General features: G+C 38.0%; 1 protein-coding gene across 1 annotated transcript in view; it reads left to right on the forward strand.

Annotated features, from left to right (window-relative positions):
* Nucleotides 1–25,957, forward strand: part of slc2a9l2 (solute carrier family 2 member 9, like 2) — a gene marked incomplete at both ends in the record, with an annotated part of 91,954 nt that overhangs the window by 57,254 nt on the left and 8,743 nt on the right. Inside the window, one exon of the mRNA XM_080494398.1 lies at nt 19,007–19,134. Coding sequence (XP_080350524.1) covers nt 19,007–19,134 — 128 coding nt within the window. The remainder of the gene's footprint in view (nt 1–19,006; nt 19,135–25,957) is intronic.

Here is a 25,957-nt window from a genome sequence, read left to right on the forward strand (position 1 = left end):
CAAGTGAAATTAAACATGCACTGGCATATTATACAGTATGTCTGTACTGAACTGAGTGGATGTTATGATCTCTATGGCAACAACATACTGTACTCCTATACACTCAGGTTCATCAACCTCTAATAACACCAAATATAAAACACACTCCTTATTACTTGTTTCTAAAAAAGGCTGTCAATGCTTAACTTGTTCTATATTGACTGAGAATGCAACTAAAAGCAACTTATTCTGTCCTGTTGCCATCTTCTACAGGACACTGAGGAGACAAAATGTGTTTTTATAATTATTTTCAAGACACCGACATTTTCCTTTTCCTGAAGTTATTCTGAACATCCATAAATATGTCCCCAGTTCAATCATACTACTTTTATTCTCGAAGTTACTTTCTTCTTTCAGTTAGTTAAGTTAAGGCTGGATTAATGCCATAACTCTGATTTACTTCCTCTGTGAAAAACGTATCCAATGGCTTGTTCCTCTCTTCGTTACAGACTGGTACTTATCCTTCTTCTCTAGAGTCTATATTTGATTTAGATTTTTTTCTGTTGCTGTTTTCGAATGGTGCAGTTGACTTTTTGTTTGTCTGATCTTTCCCACCCTCACTTGCCCTTTAATTGACATAATTATTCAGCCTTTTATTGCACTGTGTATTTTTGTCAGAAGGCTGAACTTGGATCTTGTTGCCAGGACACCAAAGGACCTGTTAACGCACCACAGAGGATGGTGTGCACAAATTCAAGTTTTAAGTTGAACTATTAGAGAGCAAAGAGAAGTGCTACAGCTCCCACAATTATCTACTGAAATAATCTCACTAATATTTAGAAACCATAAAGTCTGCACCTGCTATTACGCATATATGTCATATAGAACCTCTGGATTATATTGCATTATATACACTCATATTTATGATTTCCTTGACTGCTCTCTCACCTGGACATTTCTGTGGCTCTCCAAAACAAATAAGAGATGCATTATAGTTGTCTGCTTGTTGATTGTGGTCACACATAAAGCAGCAAAGTGTCAGGAGAAGAACGCATTTCCATCAAAAATGGCAGAATGGTTCTGCTGCTCATGTAAATAGCAAGGTTAAAGGCACAACGATATGTGTCATGAGGGCCAGAGAGAGAACTCTTTATTATTAGAGTGTTTAGATTTGTTTCCCCTGTAAAACAGGGGAAGGACCACAGGAAAGAACTATGCTAATATTTTTTGTAGAACGTGTTGAATAATAAAATTGCTATACTACATTTTAATGTCCGAGCATTGGAAAATATATGTATGCATGCAATTGTGCCATACTGTCCCCTTCCTGAACATATTCCTGAATGACCTTTATGACAGCATTTAACATTAAAGGTTCTATGTGATCCATATGCTTAAAATATTTTGTTCAGGAGCAATTTTCGATAGTTTGACATGCTTTGAATTGCATGTGGGTGATTTTCATGTTGCACCAAAATGCTGTTAGAGTATAATGGTGATGAGAGTAAATTATTTTCTTTCCAAATTCCATAAAGCACACATTTACATGATGCTGTAGCAGCTGTTGTGGGTAAATGTATAACGTGAGAGACATTTTCCCAGCATTTCTTTTTAATTATTTTGTATTTTTTTCTATAAATTATTATGAAATAAGGATAATTGGAGTTTAAAACTAATATTAATTGTATTAAAATACACTTGTAAAACTGAATTTAATGTGAATTTGATGAAAACAATTACAATATTAAAATAGCACAATGAGTGTAACAGATTTGGACCTGTTGTGGATCCATAAAAGATATAGATGTCTGTTCACACCAATTCAATCAGGTCATTAACAAAAAAGATGTCAGATTGTTTTGTCTATTCTGCTGGTAAGGCAACATTTAAGGAGATAAATGCCATCCCCCTTTGTGGTAGAAATAATTCAGCAGAAGAGCAGATACATAGACCAGAGAGGACATACCCTAATGGCTATTTGCCTCTGGTGTATTGTCCGGGTAAATAAATCAAGCAAACAGAGAGACAGCGAAGGAGTTGAGTGCTTTGAGATACATCTTTGGCCTGTAGATGAGTTTTAAGCCCAGCATCGGTTGAAGTTCTAATAAAATAGATGAAATCAAACATGTAGCATTCAGATACTCTTGACTTTAACTGCAACCAAAGTAACATCATATTTGATGCAATTCCTGCACGCATTCTCCTTTCATCGTGTTCCCATCTGGTAGTACAGGCCTGTAAACACTACACACAGGATATTTAATTGGCAGAAGCAGATGCTGGAGGTCGGGGTTAGAAATGTCGGGCAAAATGTTCACAAGCTGACAGATTTTCAGGAGATATGAGTGAGATGATTGGCACATGGAGCTTCTGCTTGCTGAAGCAACTCCCTACCAATGCCAAATACCCGAGCAACCGAGGAGGATCTTCACACATATGCAGTAAATCGAGTCAAGATTAATTGCTTGCTCTTTTTGCTTCAGGCTCACTGTTTATGCTCCTGAAGCTGTCACCATAGTGACAGCTGAACAAACGGTAATACAGGTCTTGGACTGAAAATTCTAGGTTCAGGTCATGGACATACTAGGGCATTTATAACATAAAGTCAATAAAAGATAGGGCTTTGAAAACATTTTTAAGAAGGCAAAGAAATCAAAACAGAGTTTGAGATTGTGTTAGTTTCTGCCCTTTCATGGGATGACAATGTCATGTCATTTCCTGAGAATTTTTGATTCCCTCCTCGTGTTGTCCTCCCTTTGTCTTCTTGCAAACCTGTGTCGCACTGCTCTATATTAAAAAAAAACAAAAAAAAAACGAACAAGTTCACATGTAACGCACTAACAAGGCCAGGCAAAGCAGCAGCACAACAATGCTGCATTCTGCAGAGAGACGAGATGACAGCTGAGGTTGTATTCATTACACCAGCCGGAGATGACCATGTGGAAGGAATCACACAAACCGCACGGACAGAAAGTCGATAAGAATAACTTTTTGAAATATATACTCCACAGGCACTTGCCAGGGATACATTGTTTATCTCGAAAGATAACAACACTTGCAAGAGTGTCCCTGTTTCCATTCCAAATTAGGACTTGTATGGCTGGATACATTAGTTTGAGACATTTTTCTCTCTTTGGAGGTCACGCTTTCTGTGACATACTATTTAGTATAGATTACTTCAATTGTCATCAAAGCCAACAAGTATTGATCAACAAATGCTTCACAATCCTAGCATATTTGGTGTGAATTAATCACCTGAGACAGTAAGGCCATTTCTTGTCTTTTTGATGTGCTTCATTGCAGATATTTTAATCAGGGACTTTGAAGTGGATGCATGTAAGGCAGACCCATAAATATTGCTTCACACTGATAAATACCCTGTGAATGTTATTATTTGTCCCCACACTAAGATATGTGGAATAGATGCAGGTAAACCTTTTGTGCAAGAATTTGCTTGTGATAAACAAAACAACAGAGGCCGTGGTGCTAATTAATTGTTTATAGAGTAAAGGTCTGTTAAAACGTACACTGGGGAGCGTCCTTGGAAATGTTATGGAAAGAATCAGAACCTTTCTTTACCGGTCTTGTAATTTAAGCCTTTTGTACGATGTGTAGATACCAGCATCACACAACAGGATACCTTTTGAAGAAGGTTAGTGTATTCACAGAAGGCTGCTATAAAGGAGATTAATTCTAAGTATTAATCTCTTCATCTTATTCTCACAGTCCAAAAACACATTTGTCAACCACAAAACCTCTAAACCATATACTGAGTTGCTCCCAATCTTGTGTGTGACCCTCACAGAGCGGCCATCCCTATTAATGTGCGAATGCTAACAGTATAACAGTGCAAAGCACTTTGCGACTGCTAAAAGCAGTAACAATGTGCCATATCAGTAAAACCCATTTAAATGGACTGACATGGTTGTATGTTTCTCTCTGTTCTGGACTGCTGGCCTCCCCAGGACGACTTTTACTGAACCAAGCAAAACAAATCAACCTCACATGAAGGGACCTTTCAAGTTTGTGGGGTGACAATTAATGAACAGATATAGTAGTAGTAGGCTTTGCCATTTTCATTTTGACCTCATATTTTTAGGTTTATAGAGGAAACTTGTTTTATATTTAAGGTGATTTTTTCAGAAATGTCAATAACTAGAGTTAAGACATGAAGGATTTCTTAGGTTCATGTAAATAACCTCTCATCAAACAGAAGCTGTTCCTTTATGTAACTATCTGTCATCTTTTTTTGTACAAGCTCTGGCCAGCTAACAGTCAGGTACAGGTACATATAGGCAGAATAATCCTGCTGAAAGGTGACAATTCAACTCCCTGTACCATTGAGCCCACTGAAAGCGGAGGGTTCCAATTTATTCTGTATTCGCCTTTTAGCCCTATAATATTTTCAGTGTATTCGCCTCCAGCAGTGGATGTGAGGTCTCTTGTGTAATACTAAAAATGACTGCTTTATAAGTAGAATATTCATTTCCTTGACAATCTCAATAACAGATGCCAGTTATTTTGACTTAAGTTCTTTTGTATTTCAGCATCTGGTCAAGATTTAAACATTCATTCACATCAGTCAACAAACGAGCCCACCTAGCATTTGTGAACCGTGGTGTTTATATTAAATGCAATGATATTCTTTATACATAATAGAGATGCTGTTTTGCATACACACAGTATAGGTTTTAAAAATATATATATAATTAACGTAATTTCCATTTACAGATCACACCATACCCTTCACTGTCTTGATTTAAATTATGTATAAACAAGAACAAAATTAGTCAAGAGGTGAACAATGAAACACAAATAATTGTCGAGCTTTTTTACCCGCTTCTTCTAAATTAATTTTCCACAATTTTTGTTTAATTGATTGCATGAAATAATCAAGCAGCTCCTCATAAAACAAATTTGTTATAGCAGTTAATTGGTGCTCGTTGTAGTTTGCCTCTCAAGCATGTTATTTTCTGCTCATGCTCAAAAACAGCAAAGTAAATGTTGATCAATGAGCATTTAGACGCATTAAGAATGATTTTCCAATCAAAATGCCATCACACTACACAAGAAAAGTAAACAAGCAACATAATTAAATGGAAGCGCAATGCAATGTTGTTCTTGTAACCACTGCCAGAAAGTAATAGATTTTTTTTGGTTTGTTTTTTTATTCCAATTGCCTCAGTTGTCACCAACACATTCTTTCTCTTCCAGATGCATTACTGATCTACTCTTACTGACATGGTGTCTTTTACAATACTGACAGTTATTTGATAAAGAGCTGATAATATGAACACTATCCATCCATCCATCCATGCATGTCTTTAGACTGTGTACTGGGATACGCAGAGGAAAACCAGTGCACACACAAGGGCAGCATGCGATATCCATACAGAGAGACTTCGACTACTTGACATTTAACAGAGAAGATTCCCATTGCAAGGAAAATCCCGCAGGGTTATTCCAACATGCTGCCTGTATAAATACTGATTACAATCGATTTCTGAACTCACCTAGTGTGTACATGGCTTTTCCCCAGGTAGCACGTTTACGCTGGCTGAGGACATTTATCTACTCAGACTTTGAAAGCCTTTCTTTCCCAGAGAAAATGAATTCAGCCGACAAATGACACACATAACAAAACACAACTTTTGAAGTGGTTTAAACTGATTAACAGGGCAAGTATTTATACATGTTTGTACTAAACTGATATTTTATTTTAGTGTGTTGACGGCCGTGATAATTTCTCATTTTATTTGACTACATGGACTCGAAATGACCCATTTCCCTTCTGCTGCTGAGCTTCACTGTCCAGATTGATATGTGTACAAACTGTGAGCCAGCTTTCATCTACAAAGTCTGGGAGTTTGTCTGTGCTCACTGAAAATCAGCTTATTGAGAGGCGGAGCCTAAGGATGAGATTTGGGATGTGGTTTTGGAGGGCAGGCTGTTGTAGCGGGACTGAAACCTCTTGTACGCTGAGAGTTGACTTGACCATAAAGTGAGATATATTTTGGGATTTATTTCAGTGAGGAAATATACCTCCATATTTATTTACTATATAAATACATACATCTCTAAAACAGCCAGGAATACAGCGTTTGTCACCAAACAATAAGTAACAACAAAAGACCAGAAATGATAAGAGACCCAATGGCCCGTATGAAACAAGTGGGGATACACAATATTAGATAAAAAGGCAACAGGACAGAGTTTTGTTGAGTATTGTGATAACTATATAAGTTGTGATGAATGTGACTATTTCCATAGATGTTGAATTCTTTGTGACCCCACACACTGACATTCACCTGATGGGTGGAGATCTAAAGCAGAAGGGCTCCATCTGATTTGCTGAATATATTGTCATGCCATTTATAAGTAGTGCATGTCAATAGATCAGTTCAATCAGCTCCTTGTAATACGTACATTGGACCTGTTTACATCACAGTGGCGATAAATTTGAGATATACTGTGCAGTCCCACCTACAAGGAATGACTGTTACTTCACTACATCCACGCAAGGAGATGGAAACAATCGAGTTGCCAAATTTGGTGAAACACACAAAGGATGGAGCAACAAGACAGCCGAGACAAGAGGACAGCTTGTAGAAAGCCACAGACCCTCTACACCGTGAGACATAAACAAACAGACCATAAAAGATTACGAGACAGGACAACATGGAAATCATGAAACACCAGAGCAAGAGGAACCACTAAGGAGTCAAACATCAGGGAAACTACTTCACACAGAACAAAGCAAACTACTGTACAAAACACTGGTCTGTGACACAAGGCTGACTATTTCAGGGCAATCTGTTACAATACTGATTCGTCAAACTGGGACCTTTTCTCAGAAAGTGATATACAGTGGCACTCCTCCTGCTTTGAGGGTGAATGACACAGGAGTTCTGACTCTATTTCATTACAATATCAGGGATTATCCATATCTAATCCTTTTTCTAATCATAGTGGTGGATGGCAAGTGGAAATTATTTAATGTGCACATTTATTAGAGTTTTGAAGAGCATTACATTATATAACAACTATTGTGTTGCAAATAATTTGTTTTGCAGGTGTAGTAAAGGTGCTGGTGACATGGAAATTAAGTTGTAAAAGTATGAGTGTTATCAAACACTTTTTTTTAAAGTTTTGTATGAGTGCAGACCGTGAGGCTGGGTGTACGCTCAAGTTGTGTTATTGTTTCCAGTTGATTTGACCTGCAAAGAACAGCATAATGGTAGGGTAAATCCATCATATGAAGCACTTTTAGACTACGGCAGTAAGTACACAATGCACATCAATCAAACAGCTTCTATTTTGCAATGGATTTTTTTAGAGTCATTGTCTTCACTGAGTGGTCGAACAGATCTTTAAGTCTCATTGCTGCCGAACAGTATGTTCAATCTTTAAAAGGCCGTATAGTCAGGACAGGGTAGAACGAGTGGGCCACAAAGACCCAACAGGCAAGCCATAGCGGATCAGACAGAAAGTGAGTGAACAAGATGAATCACCTTTCACCCAGACATGTGGCATTAAACATTTGAAGCTACCAGACCTTGTGTTGTGAAAGACAGCAGGTAATGACAAATATCTGTGTTTGAGAGGCTTTTCTTGACAGGTGTGGAATGTGACTCCCTGCAGGAGCACACACACACACACACACACACACACACACACACACACACACACACACACACACACACACACACACACACACACACACACACACACACACACACATACACACACACACAAGGTGTGAAGTGGACAAAGGCAACTCTTTGCAGAACAAACAAGGGGCAAAGTAAAAGTTATGACATGCCGCAGCGACTATTAAAGGAAAATTTGATTAGACACGCTGACAAAATGCTGATGGATTATGAATCAGCAGCAGAAAGACTGCGTTTACCTCTGTACACCTGGAGGTGTGCGTGTGCGTGCGTGTGAGATTGGTTTTGTTTACTACCTCATTTGGTTGCTGTCTTGTTATTCATAATATCGTCATTAAGGGCGGGCACTAATAAATGTTTGCTACTGTTTGAAAATCCAATCACTCTGTACAGCCTCCAAATTCAACTCTGAAATGAAATCGAAATCAAGGATCTACCTGAATGCACCTGGTCATAATAACACTTCTCAGAAAGGTGTAAACCATCTGTAGTCATCTTGTGTATATTCTGTCATCCTCGGGTATTGCTGCTTTGGCTGCCATATATATAAATAATATATATCATAAATAATTATAAATAATTCATATATCTATCCATCTTTTGTGCCCTCTGTGTGGGTGTTAGAGTGCACTGCAAGCCAATCCATGCTAATATGATGTGAAGTGTGGGGTTTAAATTGACAATCATTCAAGCACATTCAGTACATTAAAATACCGATGGACAGTTTGACCAGTTGATCTCTTGTGCATCTCTTTGGTCTGCCGAAGGCAGGCAGTTGACCCAAAACAGGGAGAACATGCAAACTCGTTACAGAAATGTTTTGCTGTGGGACAAGAGCTGAAAGCTCCGTGCGACTGCTCCAACAGAAGCCAGTGGAGGGAGAATCAATCATTTGCATCCTCTATCTGTAGCTTTGACTCCCTTTGTAACTTTTCCATTAAGATTTTCACAAGGGACCACTTGAGTTTTTCTTCAGCAATTTCATTCTCTGATCAAGATAGAAACATTTATTCAGTTCAGGAACCCGTTCATCAAGCATAAGAATATAAATTATTCCTATAAATATTTTAACCCCTGTAAATCCTCAGATATCTTTGACGTGGAAGCCTTGCACATGAGTTTCCCTCACACTTACAAAGATTTCTCTTTGTGGGAATAACATGGTACACCACACACGAGCACCGACACCTGACCATTAGAAAAAGAAGAAGTGGGAAACAATGTTTTGTTGCCATGGATACTATGATTGGTGTATTGATCTTCTGCCAGGGTCTTGTCATCTGTTTCCAGGGAGTGTTGGAAAAATTCACAATGGAAGATTTCACTCATGATGCCGACAGTCCTGGATTCATTCCTGTGTCATTATGTCTAACTGGGAAATGTCAAAGGCCTCTCACATGAAGCTGATTTACAGATATGTAAGCACTGTAAGAATGATTCGCACACATACACATAACACACTGTCCTTCCTCAATGCCTTTCTTGTGGTACGGTTTTATACAAACCATCTCTCTGATTTTACTTTTACTGTTGCTCTCTTTAATATTTGGAATTATGCCGTCAGAAGAATAATAGGTAGCGTGTTCACAATGAGCAAAAGTGATTTTGAGTGAAAAATAGAATCACAAAAGCCCTCAAAACTTTATAGATTTTGGCATAGTTACACTGCTTTTTCACCTGCTGTACGAAATAGTCACTCATTCACTACAAAATTAGGACATCCTTTACAATACATTGTCACACGTGGCATAGAGTACTTAATTGGCAAAACAAAAGTGCAACAAAACATCAAAGCACTGAATCGGTGTAACATTTTGACACCTCAGCAGTGTGAGATTATCACAGCAGTTGCTTCTCTCTAATTGCCAACACTATCATTACTGTTTGTTGTCAAGGTGAGAATGTGTGACATACTCCAGGAGATTCTTGAAATAGCTGAAATAAGTATTTATTTAGATTTTCATGTCGTAACAGTCCACTGTATAGAAAAGGCACACTACTTGTTCTGTACAAGCTTCAAGCTTTTCCAGTCTCCCTCCTGAGTGTGAAAAACTCCACAAACTGAGAAAGTGGCTATCGAAGGTACTTGTGCTTCACAAACCTCCAACTTCATAGCCATTTTAACTGCATTAAAGCTCTCATGTTTAAAAGGTTTTATGTATATCCACCTTTACAAGAATGGAAGTGGCATTTTATTATTGCCTCTGTGCTGTGTATCCCTGACCTTACGCCATTATTTATAATAGAGGATGGGGGGGGGGGGGGGGGGGGGGGGCTCCATTCTTTTGTGCCTGCCACTTTCACATGTGTTCAGTGGAAGTCCTCCAAACAGTCTCAGGATTTTTTGTGTCCATCCTGAGACAACCTTGATCTTATCATCAATGAAATTGTGGCCCTCCTCTCTCCCTCCACAGTTCAAGATTTTCAAGGCTGTTGTTTTCCTCCTTCTGCCAAATTAACTGTCTGAGGGAGAAGTCATGTGATTAAGCATTGTATTGTCCACATGTGGGGTTTTTAACGAGGGCAACCAGTTTCTGGTTTCCACCTGTAATCTATCTGATCTGATAGCAGCGTGATTTGCAGGGGCTCAGTTTCTCTGTGTTTTCCTGGTGCAGGCAAACTGAGACGGGCCTCAGAGGAAACAGGGTGATCCCACTCTTGTTCAATGCCTTTGCAAAACTGTTGCTGCCAGTGTTTCTCTGCTGAAAAAGTTTTCAGCAGCGCTGTCTGGAGATCATCAAAGAAACTTTGATATTATGAATAAAATACTCTCAAGACGCTTTCCTACTTCTGCCTTGTGCCAGAAAAAAGCTTGGCATTTGAGCACACAGCATGGTAAAGTAGCTAGTTCCTTCGACCGTGAGTGATTGGAAATGATGTAGAAACTACTGTCAAATGAACACGTCTGCAATTATGTGCTTTTTTTTTTTTTTTTCTGAGATAAAAAATAAAGTATAACTGTCAATTAGACAGTAATTTCGCAAGTGACCTCAAGAACATTCATTTCACATGACTGACATAAAATGAATATTGGGCGTATAATCCATCACACAGGTATAGAGTTGTGTTTCCATCACCTAATGAGGAATGACATGAGCTACAGTCTTTCGTGCAGAATAACTCTAAAATAACTTCATATTAACTAACACTGACCTTAACCTAACTCTCACTTTACTTTAAATGAAAATATGGTTTCAACTCCAAACGTAATGATGTACATTATGAGAGTTGATTTTGGTTTTGGTATTATTAAGTCCCCAAACTGCAATTTATGGACGTTGTAGGGAAAACCCTCCTTTCAAGAATCCAAAATTTAGGGCATGGGGATATTTTTTCAATTGCGATGAAAACCAAGTGAACTTCAGGACATATCGGAGTCTTTTCCAAGGACATGTCTGCCAGAACATTGTGATCAACTTGATATACTGTATGACTGAACCATGAGCTCAGTGAGAAAGAACTGTTGCATGTGATGTTTGTTATAGAAAAAGGTTTTATCTGTTCAAAAAGGTATATCAGGGAAGTTTGATTTAACAATTCTTCCTATACATTTACTTGCTTCGTTCATTTGTTTTGCATGTTCCATGGTCCATATCCTCATTGGCTGACACTTTTCTCAGTACTGTGACATCAACCACAATGCTTTGCACAATGATTTCTGATGTGTTAAAATACCATTTAAAGGTTTTTAAACGATTGTTCGCTCCAACAAATATGCACTTTTTCACGATAGACTCTAGTGTGTTCATCCAGGCTCGATTTGTGAAGGCTATATCGCATTAAAGTGTAAAGGGAAATATCTTTATGTACCACAAATATCTATGGCTATAAAGATGCGCTGGGTTGACTCAAATAATTACTTAAGAAGGTCAAAGCCACTGAAAAGAAAGGAGGAGATATGTGCTCGTGGAGTGTTAATGATTGTCTTAATTTCTGAATTCTGTAAGTTTTAAACATGCTCTATGTCCAGCAATGGACCAAACCACTTCACACAGATGACATGCTCCTAACCTAATCTGTAGAGAACTCAGTGACTGCTGAGTGGGCAAGTTCAAACTCAGAGCTATATCACATGTTCAGAACACTTAAAGAAAGTGACATTGTTTTCTTGAGATGCAGATCGGCCACCAGACCAACCAGACACCGTGCATTAGTTCATTTACTGTAATTCCATACAGTGATTAGAACACAATTTGATGCAAATTCTGTTAAAAGCAGCGAGGAATGACTGTTGTATTTTGTGCTATATAAATAAAGTTGAATTGAAAAATGTCCGCTCAACTTTATTTCTTGAGCATTCTAAAGAGATTTACAGCTGAACCAAGGTCCTGTACATACACATTTATTCCAAGAAGCCTTGTCACTATTGATTGTCACTGAAGACACCATACAACAAATCTCTGTTTGAAGATCACTGTTTACATAAAATTCACTTCAATAGAAGCTGATCTGGGTGTGATGACGTTATTTTTGACATTGATGATATGACAGTAAGTCACCTCTTTTATGTTTATTTGTTTTGATTTGTTTGTGTACGGCCCACTCAGCACTGTGTGACACTTTTAGATAGTTTACTGCTTAAAGTGAAAAAAATACTAATAAGTACAAATTTGTTTTACAGTACAGTGTTGACAATAATCAAAGTTGATTGACCACATTATTATTAATATTGATTGTAAAGTGTATGCCCTGTGCTACTGCATGTTGGTGAGTTTCTACTGCAAACATGGTGGATGTGTGTCACTCGACATGCACACCGCAGTTTTATGCATGAATGTCTATGTGATCGTCACTGCTGCTCTTTCTGTGTCATGGATGTTTCATGGCTTTATGTGGGTGGGCACTGTTTTGATAGCGTGACATGTGTATCTATCCCATTATATAATTAGAGTGTATTTATAGCATGTGAGCTGCTGTTAGATAATATCACAAGCGTGCATCTATGAGCAGTGGAGTAAATCACAAGTCACCACAAGGGCAAAGGTAGAGCTACTCAAAAATCATCACATAGTGAGAGGAGATCACTGTTCTATCATGTTAGAATATATTTCAAAATAAACAGGATTTATAATTCTCTTGGGAATCAAGTCTGATTTAATGGTACACAGATAAACTATCTAGATGAACTGGTTAAAACCCCTGTCAGAACCAATCGTGAGTGAAAGAAAAACATTGGCCTATGGTGGTGCCTTCTCATTGCTGTCCGGTCATCCTCGTCTCTCTGCCTGAGGCACAATAGATGAAGGCTCTGGCACCGGTAGTGTGACCAGCCCGTCGAAATGTGACGTCTCAGGAGATCAAGCCAATACAGAAGGCAATGCCCTAGCTCTTTTCATAAATCCCAGACACAGAGAATGCCAACTGTAACTTTTGTCTGATCTATGCAGCGCTCGCTTAATTAATCTTTAGACGAGCTGTCACACCAGAGTTTTATATTCAGTTTAACTGAATAATTGCAAAATTTTCCTCATGAAATAGCTGAAATGAAAGCTTGCCTGATTTCCCAGGGTTTTGAACAAATTAAACAATATGAGACAATGTATTCAAACAGCTGTTGTACATTACCATCTGTCGCTCAATATCAAAAATATAAAAACAGCAAATACAAGTGTCAGATCAGCTTATGTTGCTCTTATCATTTCATTAGTCAAAAAAGAACTCTAAGGAAATAAGTGCAGAGACCATTGCCATCCATCCATCCATCCATCCATCCATCCATCATCTTTATCCAATTCAGACTTGAGGGATACTGGAGTTGGTCCAAGCGTTGATTTTGGATAATTGTAGGGTCCACTCTGAGCAGATTGTTGGTCTACCAAAGGGAAAAAGAAAGTCAGTCTTCAGTTGTTTGGGTTAGAAAATTTCTTTTGGTCACATCCTGTCAGCAGTTGGTTCATAATTTGAGATTTCACCTATTGTCTCAATATTACTGTGATTACTGCAACTTCTAGACTCTTATAAACGATATGTAAAAGATTATCCCTGAAATGTGTAAAGTACCTTTACTTAGTGTTGATATACTATATATTTGTGTGTGTGTGTGTGTGTGTGTGTGTGTGTGTGTGTGTGTGTGTGTGTGTGTGTGTGTGTGTGTGTGTGTGTGTGTGTGTGTGTGTGTGTGTGTGTGTGTGTGTGTGTGTGTGTGTGTGTGTGTGTGTGCGTGCATTTGTTGGCATGTTGAATATGTAGAAATCCAATAATGAGGATATAGTGTGTCAGTGATGTCAGTGTTTAATGAGTATATTTGTGAGATTAGTTGAGTACTTTCCTCTCCACTTGAGTGTACAATAATAAGTGTGCTGTGCTGTTTGGCTGGAAGGCAAACCTGCATACTTTCATCTCACATGATTCAACACATGCTGTCTCCTCTGAGGCGTTCCACAAACATATGCTGGCCAAATAGCATAAATAGCCCAATTAATGTGCAGTCCCTGGGCTCACCTCCATCTGAGACTGAAATATGCTATAGCGACAAGTGTAAATTCAATTAACCCCCCTGACTGAATCAAGGTGAATTAAGGTCAAAATGCCTTCACATTGTGCATGGTAGTTGTGTAAATGTTGATAATTACTGTCATGGCTAAGAAGAGCATACATGCCTTGCTACTTGGTTCTCCCACATGTCTCATTCACTCTCCAATAGAGTTGAGGTTTTTTCCATGTTGGATGGGTTGTTATCTGTTGGGAAATAGAAATATTTCCAAGTCACTTCATGAGTTCACTCAGTGTGCACTTTTCCAGCCAGTAGTACATTCTATTGGATGCACACAGTGTAACAGTGACAGACTGTGCCAATGGACACTATAAACCTTGCCATGGATGTATTTAGATGGGAAAAATATATTACTATTACTATTACTATTAATATAAATATTAATACGTATTTAGAATTTTTGTAGATTGTTTAACTCAATCTTGATAAAAGTTTCTCACACTTTTCTAACACCTTTGAATTAGTGTTAATCAGCTCAGATTGTGAAACTGTGAAAATCATTGAAGACCAACCAAGGATTATATTACAATGATCATGCACCATATTGCGCACATGGACGTCTACTCCAAAACTAGACATTAAAACAATGCATCTAAATGTTCCCACCAAATAAATCAGGTTACATTAACACACCATGTTCCTTCAATATCAGAAAGAAGCAATATTTTATAGTAGTCACGGACAACAACAACCTTCCAGAAGTCATAAGTATACGTTAATTTCATTACACCTGTTTATATGCTTGATATTCATGTTTGCACATTTCTATTGTTCAAATAAACTTCCCTGTGAAGCTTAACAGTACTTCTATAGAATGAGGCTTCACATTATGCTTTACATCACATGGCATACTTTATTGGGATTCATGAAAACATCTACTGGCAAACTAAAGTTATTTCATGCGTGAATCATTCAGTCGCAGTCACAATTTCTACAAATATTATCACATCCTCTTTAGCCAGCAACACCTAATAATCCATCCTTTATAGGCAATTTAGACCAAACTCACCTTTCTCTGATAATGTTTGACCGTCGATTAAACCAGTAGATTCTCACGAAATCGGTAGATTTTGCCTTTGATGATTAGAAATCAAATTCCCTTTCTTCCAAACAAGCAAGTATATTAGATGCACTTGTGTTAAGAGCTAACACTGCTTACTCTTAACATAACACACAGTGAATTATACTTTGACTGTTGTTTCCTGTTTAATGGTCTTTCCCTTAAAAACTAGTCTGGTTTTGAGTCTGACAGAGTACTGAGCACTGATCTGAGACGTGCCTATCTGTGTCCAGCTCACAAGTAAGAAGGTCCTTGGCGCAGCGTGGCAACTGTCTTCTCAGATGTGATTATTTTACAAGAAACGAAGAGAAAATGCAGCATTTACAGATTTTCAAGGATACCAAGTTCTGTCACTTCTGTTTATATTTTTTGTGGCTATTTCAGGCTGTGAAACTTTCTCTAGACTCAGATGTACTGCTCATAATGCAACACAACTGCGCACACAAGACTTACCAATTACCATAAGGTTTTGAAGTCAGTTTCTACCAAAATATAAGAACTTGACCAGGGTCACCGAGTAAAACTAATGCATGTGTGGCTAAATAGTTAGCCAACTAAATAGAAATGCTCAAAAATGTCTTTTGACTTCATGTTTTTTTCCTAAAATAAGTCACAATCTCCACCTCTGTACCAATGTTGTGTCAGGCTGCAGCTTATACAGAGCCAGTCAGATAACACATGACGGAGATAAGACATAACTCATAAAAATAATGTTGGGCAGGTCTACCCTGTGAATAAAAATGTGTTCTTCAGTTTTCTGCATTTTTACACACACACGCAAACACACGCACATTACAGCATGGAGGGTTAATCATGTTGCCCCACACTATACTGTAAATACTGTGCACTCATCTCAGAATGCCACATCTGTCTTTGTGTCATCACATCTCTGCCACCTCCCTATTCTTTCAAACAGTGCTGGAGCAGGAATTATCTTTCCACCAAAGCAGTTCCAGCTTAAAATACCATCTTAACAAGAAGCATAGTCAGAGATTTTGCTGACTGTTGTCGGCTGCAGCCAACATTGTAAATAAGAAGCTGTCAGCTTTCCTCTTTGACTGTGTCCACAAGTTAATTTTTCTTCATAGCTGCTGCAAAAACAGCAACAGGGACACATTAATGTGGCTAAATTAACATGGAGTGTTAAAAATATTAACACATTAATTCCTGATATATTCCCTTGATTTGCACGCTGTTTGCTCGCATAAAATGAAACCTGATTGATATATATATATCAAAAATGTATGATATTTCATTGTGATTAGTCAAATTTAATCCACACTCCAAATGGGTGTTATGAGAGCAAACAAAGAGATGAGCAAAGTTACTTTATTTTTTTATTTTTTTTGCAGTGTATTTTTTTATTTTTTAATCTATTTTTTTTTTTTATTTTACTAAAAAAAAAAGAAAGACATTTTTAAATACATTACAGTCATTCCAATTTGCTTTTATAGAGAAAATAGAAAAGCCCAACGTATCCACATGAGCAAGCAGGTGTGTTTGCGACTGTGGAAAGGAAAAACTCCCTCCAACAGGGAGAAACCTTTGCAGAAACCAGACTCAGAGGTGGCGGCATTCTGCGGACCGGTTGGGGTGAAAGGATAGAGGAGAGGAAAGGAAAGGAAAGACAGAAAAAGACTTGGTGGGGAGATACACACCCTTGTTTGTGCTACATACATTTTTTTTCTTTTTAATAATACAGTAATCACAGTGATCTAAATATTTTCCAACTACCATGAGATTAAACCAGCCTGAGCAACAACAGAGCAAAAACCAAAATAATCACAACAATTATAACAAAAGCAAAAACAAAAGGACATAAAACAAAGAAAAGAAAAAAGAAAAGAGAAAAACAGGAAGAAAAAAACAAAACAAAATAAAAACAAAAACAAACAAAAACAGGAAGAAAAAAACACACACAAAAACACCAACAACAACAAAAAGGCAAACAACAACTTGATTTTGATAATTAACAGAACAATCTCGTCAATGAGGAGTGGAAGTGTGTGCGTGTGTGTGTGTGTGTGTGTGTGTGTGTGTGTGTGTGTGTGTGTGTGTGTGTGTGTGTGTGTGTGTGTGTGTGTTGTGTGTGTGTGTGTGTGTGTGTGTGTGTGTGTGTGTGTGTGTGTGTGTGTGTGTGTGTGTGTGTGTGTGTGTGTGTGTGTGTGTGTGTGTGGTTTGTCCTCTGGATGTGAATGATGGATGTGAGCAAAGTTACTTTAAAGGACAAGGCAATGTGTGATCATTAAAAGGAAATGTCAAAGTTGTGTTTCATTGGTTCCCTGAAGAAGGACTTACAAAACTAAATGAGTTGAATCATCTTGTGATCCTGCATTAAGAGTTATTGACAGTGTTGGGATGATGGGGACATTTCTCGCAGTCGCTTTGATCTAAAAGTGAGACTTCAAGGTTTCATTGTGCTGGTCTTTCATTCAAAGGTTCCACTGATCTGATGAGGAGGTTTGGAAACACTTTTCATTAAGGAGGACATCAATGTAAAAGATATAATTGTGACTTTGTATCACCACTGAGTGAAACAATTGTTTGATTAAATCAGTGTCCAATATATTTATTTCGTATTAGGTTGACTTGGTTGGTGTAAGAATTTGTTTTGTCACTGAACGATTGAAAGGTGTACATTTTTATTCTACAAGTTAAACTCGCATAAATGTGACCAAGATTTTAATTCAGACCTTCAATCGGTAAGAAACGTTTGCGGTCATAGTCAGGTTTTTTTACCCGATGTTTGGGGAAAGGGACGTTCGGTTGGAACTGAAGAGTATAAAGGCCACTCATGAGGGGACAAAAAAGATGGGAGGTAGATATATTTTCATCATGCACTTTGAGAAAACAAGTTAAAATACAATGTGGTGGACAGTGGAAACGTCTCCTCTGGTCCATCCCTAATCACCAATTTATATTTTTGCCTGTGGCTGCTCAAGCAGTGATTGGACTCTTGTCACGCAGGAGGCCGGGATTCGATTTCTCCCCAATGCAACAGATCTTTCCAAAAGTAATTCAGAAATGTTTCCTTCATTTTAAAGATGCCGTTTTGTCTAGTCAATTATTTATTCTTTTATTTAGATCGGCTGTCCCCCAGTGGGGTGCTCAACCTTTTCAGTGCGTGCTCAAGCCCCAGAGCGCCGCCGGGATTCGTGCCCATGTCTCTGATTCTCTTTGAAATGTCAGTGTGGAGAGCTCCACTGAGCTTCATGCTACACAGTCTCTGCAAGTCCCGATACTTATCACAACACTGTTTGTGAGCTAAAAGAAAAGGATTTTCTTTGTTACGAAATCATATTGTGAAGTATAGTTTCACCAGTTCATCAAACTGCCTGCAAGGCATTTTGGAGAAGCACTTGTGCTGGCTATTGTGATTTCAAAAGGTTGACTTTATTCTCATTGAATTTTGACTTCATAATCATAAGTGCATGAAAATAATGGACTTCCTACCATTTATTTTAAAAAAAAAAATCGTATCAACATTTTAACTTTTTTCTCAAACTACATTATGAGAAAAAAATGTCTATCTCCTAAAATAAATGTTTTTTCCTCATGAGTGGCCCTAATACTCCTGCACACCTACAGTATGCACACTGTTAATGAGTCACCACTTTAAGTGTTAAGAGGGCAGGAAAAGCAAACACAATAACACTCATTTCAATTTTGCATAAGCTTACTTACAAGTATGATTTCACTTGTGGATTCTAAGCAGATGATTGCTTCTCTGCCCAAAGCAGTTTTAGCTCCTGTGAGTTCTTTGTCACACCTAATGATGCATCCGTCCTGTTTTGTCTCTGCCAGGTGGGATCCCCTTCATCCTGACCGGGGAGCTTTTTGAACAGTCCTACCGACCTGCAGCCTTCATGATTGCTGGCATCGTTAACTGGCTGTCTAACTTTGCTGTCGGCCTAACATTTCCATTTATTCAAGTGAGTTCCACCATTTACATTAGAGGGCTCATTCAGCTCCATTTTAGAACATTTCTTTTGACTTGATGGGAAAAAAACAAGTAAAACTTGAAAATAAAACAGTCTACACTGTAAATTGCCATGAGATTGTCAGCCAAAGCAAGTGCCAAGCACTGGTTTGGCTGAACAAGGTCCACTATGAACTCTGTTGTTGTTGCTGTCGGAACATGTGGAAATAATGAAATCACTGAAACTGATGAAAAGTCGGCAGGTTGTTTATTTTAACCGATTTTTTTTTCTCCAGCTGAGATCAAGTGATATAACTTTAGGGCTTGATGTGGTACTTGGAGACATGATGAGTAGGGGTTGGTCAGCAAGTACAATTATGAAGCCTTTCCAACATCATTTTCTTTCAAACTCTGAGATGAAACGATATTTTAAAAAAATGAATTAAAGGTGGCTGAATTAATATGATAAATATTTGCTCTTTTTTGTATTTAATCTAAGTGTAAAAGACATGACCTAAAATGATAATATAAACTTTAGTGTAAAACTATCAAAGCAGTTGCATACCATGTATGCATTGACAATTACAGGAGATGGCACAGAAAATGGCAATTGAAGGATTGTAGAGAGAAGAATATGGCTATAGAAGGGGACAACCTCTGGCAAGGCGTTTTAGGTGGTGTTGGGAAGGCAAGACAAGACAAACATATTTATATAGTGCCATTCAGACACAAGGCAATTCACAGTGCAATACAAGGAAATAAATGAAACACAACAAGGCAATTGAGAAAGGTATAAAAAGGAGAATAGATAAAGCAAAAACTTTATGAAGATACAGGTGATAAAATAAGTAAAATCTACTGCTTATTTAAAAGCCTGAGCAAATAATGGACGGCGTGGGTTGTGTATCTAACATCCCGGAACGCAGAATAACAGGATATTTCTTATTGAAAGAACACCGGGCTGGGCTGATTAGAACCAGGTACACAGGAAGAAAGCTCACGAAATAGAAAGCAAAGCGATGAAATTGACAGCACGATTGATTACATGATCCCGAGGACAGTGCAACAGGGAAATACTTCAGGCTGCTGGGACAGAATGTGCACATACAGATCTTTTTTTCCAACTAACACTTGCACTTAATTTCAATTTAAAGAATGTAACCAGTATCAGAGTAAACCCATATTTCGCTGCCATTAGCTCCGATGTTCCGCCACACTGCACATAATAAAGATGGATGGATGGATGAATGGATGGCTGGATGGCTGGATGGATGGCTGGATGGATGGATTATTTTCCCATGGGTTCCAAATCCCTTGAACTGTATCTTATTGGATGAATAATTGAAAGTTTATTAAAGGGGCCATGGGGAAGTTGAATTGCGGTTAGAGCTCTGTCAGGGGGCGCATTCTTCCACACGTTAAGCCCTCTTGTCTTATGTAATAGAGAGAAACTAATTTCTTCTACAAAGAACCACTTTCTGGAGTAAAATGCTTTGACTAAGAGGTAAACAATCCCGACTTTAATGTAGAATCATTTAATGTTGCATCTCTGGTGTTACATTCCTAAGAGCCATTATTGGCATGTGATCTTTGTTTGTTAGGAATTATAATATTGTGTTGCTTCCGCTGAAACCAAAGAGGCCTCCTTCACGAGGATTTACTGTTTTGCCTCTTTTGTTTTACTGATGTGCCAAATCTATAGATTTAAAATATAGGAGTTCATTCATGACTCAAACTGAAATGTTTTTTTCCCCTGAAAACTATGGGGTTCTTTTTTTAGCTCCTACAACCTGAGACTGTTACTCCAGGCAACTGCATCACTTCTTCCTGCTCTGTTCTTTTATTATCCCACAGTCTGCTTTCTTTGCACTATGACGTGTTCCTTTATCTTTAAGTGTGTTGAGTGTTTTTCACTTTACACGCATCTGGCTGAGGCTCCTTCAGAGCCATGCATTGTGGTTAGAAGGTTATACAATTGGGTTCTGAGGTCATTTCAGGCTTCCTTGTTTTGGTGCTTTTATGTCTTTTACACATCATCAAATATTTATTTTAATTAATTAACCTGTCACATCTGGGGTAAATTGACACAATAAGTTCCGACAGTTCAAGTCATTCAAATGAGGCATAAACAGTGTGTTTATGGAAGAGACAGTTCCCTGCATTAATTAATTGCAGGGAAATTCCTTTGTGGGGTGAAGTGACACTGGACTTCCATTCAGGAAGCAAACATGAGAAGACAAATACAAATAAAATTGTGAACGTACACGACTACACGAGATATGTTACATTGTTAGAAATACACCTTCTATGGCATTCAAACAAGCCAGGTCATTACCAACTATTATTGTTGATATTGCAGATAAAGTATGCAGTATTTTTCACATGAAGCAGAGTCTCATCATATATGTTGTGGGAATAATTCCGCAGATAAGATGTGTGCAGGAAAATACAATTTTACCATTATAATATAATTATTGTCATTATGCTTAAAACAACACCCGAAATCAGAATTATGCATTTCATAAAATGACTTATCTAACTCAGTCCTTATGTTCTCTGGTCCTGTTGGATGACAAAACTATATGATGAAACAGCATGTTTTATTAAAATGTGCATTTTTATTTTTTTTTAGAGAAAGATGCTTAATACAGTCTCAAAGCATGAGATAACTATACTAAAAGAACATTACTCTGGGATTCAAGGTTTCATTATCTGAATATTAGTACTGACTGAGAAAATGTGATTTTGACTCAGATTAGGCAGAAAGAAATGCACTGGTCATGGACATACTGTATTTACTAGAAGCAGATACTGGAAGGTGTGTATGAGGTGCAGAAACGTCCTCAACCATAGTACTATATAGTTTATTCCCTGCAGTCCTATCACCTAATTCAAGATTAGATATACTTTGGGAATATTTGTCCTTGTTACCTTTATGCCAGGACTGAATTCTGAATTGAATTACGCCGAAGTTCAGATATGCTTGGCGTTGTTGAAATTAGTTGTCCATTCATTCTGCATGGATACAGATAGGAACAGCTGCAGCACTTATTTATTCTGAATCCATCCTTACTGTCCTGACAGACAACCCCAAAGAGATTAGATACACCAGGTGGTGCTCTCTTAGTCTCAGGAGTCAAATGTCCTGAGTCGACATCTGCTTTAACAAGGCCTGTGATGTGGAGGTGCCCTGTGTGGAATAGGATCAGTGGCCCTGGTGGACATGTAGTCTTATAAAGCTATTAGCTTAACCGATCCTCTACACAGGCCAGTGTTGAATACAAGGGGGAATCAGTTTGGCCCTGCTAATATGAGACTATGATCACTGAGAGTAAGGCAAGCACCGTGTTTAAACAGATTTCAATTTACTTTCCTCTGAAGAAGAATATGAGAACAAATGAAACATTATTGACTTTATTGACTCTGAGATAAAATTGACTTTTCACCGGGGACACTAAGGACGCTCAGCTCACAGGCACATCCATGATATCGCTCTCTAAAGAATGGTTGGACTGAATCTTCAGTTTTCTGGTCAAAGTTGTGAGCTGATATGTGTTCGATGAAATCACAATCTTATAAATGTTCTCCAAAGGTTGCCGCAGATATCAAGCATCAGAATATAACCAAGATCCACAACAGGTTTCTGGAATCAGTGAAACTGATAAGGCTGCCAGATTGCCTCTGACTGTGCTGAAGGCAGAAGATTACGTCCAGCAACGGTACTGATATGGAATAATTTGCCAGTTATTAGACCAGTCCCAAGCATGTTTGACTTGTGCAGCAGGAGTGGGTACTTGGATAGTTTCCATCACGCTGTGGGAAAAATTGGCAGCATCTCAATTTAACCTGTCACGCTTCAGAGGCAGAGCACTAACCACCCAGAGTGAAAATGGTAAATTCCTCTGTGTGCGTTGAATACAAACATCCTGCATAGTGAGAAATGGCCACAGTTCTCCCATCAGAAGGAGCTGGATCCCCTCCAATGCAATTACAAACTGATCTCTTGTCTCTTGTTTCTGGAGGGGGGAAACCAGGCATGGAGGTTTGGCATAAAGATCAGTGAACCAGGGTGCTGTCCCTGCCACATAGAGAGCATGCAGCCTTTATGTAGCCTACACATGCAATGTCTCTAAGCCAAATGATGCTGCCAGCCTGAGGATTTCAGAGGATTCTCTCTGAACGGGAGGATTGCTGCTCCCGGGTTTCAAACTGTGAGCCTGCTCAGGCTGTGTTTGCCCCTCCACAGTCCTGACCTGTGTGGTGGCTCTGCATGATGGAATGGGTGATATAAGCTCATGTAACCTGTACTGAGGTGGCATTATTTTATTTTTGCCTGTTCTCCTAAAGGAGGGATTACATTGTGCAAATCTGTATGGAAATCACATGGACACAATTATTGTTTAGAGACAGGGAAATGCATTGTCTGTGAGAGAGAAACAAAATGAGATAAACAGTCATATACCGTGCTTCAGTGCAAGTAGCGATAGATCTGGTGAAAGTACTGAAATTCTGAAATGTACCTAAGCATGTAAAGAGTATAATTAAGTTTTTGTAATGATGGACGACTCTCTTGAAAGGAACATATACCAAATATAACTATTGCTCATTAAAAGAGTGACTGTGGACTCATTTTGATATTCTGTATATCTTATATTCTCTTATATTGTGTAAAATATAACATAATACAACAATTGTAAAGAGGACAGGTTATAGGCAATAAAATAAACTAGATACTAGAAGATAAGTAACAAATTCCAAATTGCCAGTACTTTCATAGTAACCACAAATTCCAGCCTGGCCTTGACCACGAGGCACTGGTGCCACGTGACTGTGGGTCAACAAACCCAGTTCAAATCAATATAATCCATGGAGAAACTGAACATTCCCATGTGCTGCCGGTGTTGGTCTCTGTATTTCAAATTATACCTTTGACTTCATCAGTAGAGGTCAAAAGTGTGCTACGTTTTGTTTTCCACCTTGTCACAATAGTCCTTCAACCTGAATATGTCCAAACATTGCAACAGGGTCTATTACATGGTCACTTATGTCAGCATGATGGCAATGTTTAACCCTGAATTGCACCCCATTACATGTTTATTATTAGAATGAGATTGATGATTTTATATAATTTGTCTTCCTATTGGAGGTAGTTTGATCTTTTGACCTGGTCTTCTCTATGACATATAACATATGTCTTATAACATATCTCGGGTCTCCTCTATAACATTTCACATATTTCATATCACATATATATGTCTACGACATATAGCATATGACAACAGACATAAAAAGCTGAGCCATATGAAGCTTTGTTGGATTAATGCTTACAATAAATCATACCAATGAACAGAGAGACAATTGTTTGACTTTTTACATCCTTCATATACATAATTGGGTTTCTTTAGTTGTGAAGGTTAGTTTTTAAAATGGTGGATACAGATTCATAGATGAAAAATATTTTCTTGAATGTAGTTCTGTTTCAGTCGATTTGACAAAGCTCTCAACCACCTCCATATATTGAGGAGTAAGACATTTTCAATGTTGCCTCATGAGGGGAAACTGCTGCTGCTTCTATCGAACAGCTGTCAAACTTTTGAGCGGGAAACTTGGGCATTTGTGCAACGTACGTTTCAGGGGAATCACAAGCTTTACTGCTTGGTTTTATATATCCTGCTTTGAAAATAAGTAGAAAAGATCACATTCTCAATGTGTATTTTTTTTGTTGTTGTTGTTATTTGTGGGGGATTTTATTGGGCAGCCAAAGGAGAAAATGGAGTTCAGAGAAACAAAGGAACATCATAGCCTTTATAATTTACTTTCCCTGTTTATCTGATGCATCCTCTCCATCTTCCTCTCATTGTTGTGATCTTTAATGTGCTGACAGGTGTCATATGCAAGTACCTTCTTCATCACAGGCTCTTGAGTTGAATCCAACCAGCTGTGATGTGCTGCATGTCAAATATCTGCATGTCTGCACTTATCACAACAAAAAGGCAATTAATGCGGATTGCATTCCTTCAGAAAAGATCTAATGACCATCCCCATCTACACTAAAGTTTTTGTTTTGTTTTGTTGTTTGTTTGTGTTTTTTGGTTGATTGAATGATGAAAAAAAAATGTGTTTCGTATTTATTCATATGCTATTTACACAATTTAACTGGAAAATAATCAGGCTTTGCAATTATATAAGATTAGCCACAAAAAGCATTGTCACAACCAACAAATAATTTACCTTAAATACATTTCCTTATATTATTACTCACTTACATAAAGTAGTCCATCTTATGAGCAACAAAATCCATTTGACCAAATTACAGATACATTGGCATTTACATTAATTACTGTGTTTTTGTTTCTGATACTTTATTCTATTGCCCTTGTTTGCCGTCCCTGTCATCCTCTAGATTTGCTCTGCTACTGTCATGTACTCCCTCTCTGTGCTCCTCTGCAGTACACTAACGCTGTTATCCCAAGGACTTTGTATAAATGATTCATTTAGTGCACGTTACTTCATTTGCCTTCCTTTGACCTCTTTCACATTGTCAGTCAACCATAAATAGTACAACGTCATTCTTTATCTGGATCTCTTACTGTCCCTTTCTGTCTTTTATACATTGAAATCACTTTTTAACCACTACGGGTCACATATTAAACAATTTTAACCATGTGGATTGTGGGGGTTTTAATAACAAAGTCATTTAACGATTAGTTGTCTCTTTAGCAACCATTTACTTTATGACTTCCCTCTTATGCTCTAACCTCGACCTTATGCATCCAGTGTTTTATTGTAGATTTAAAACATTGATTCAGTTTCTGAAATCAATACATGAGCTTTGA

This window comes from Blennius ocellaris (assembly GCF_963422515.1).
Source record: "Blennius ocellaris genome assembly, chromosome: 4".
Taxonomy (NCBI): domain Eukaryota; kingdom Metazoa; phylum Chordata; class Actinopteri; order Blenniiformes; family Blenniidae; genus Blennius; species Blennius ocellaris.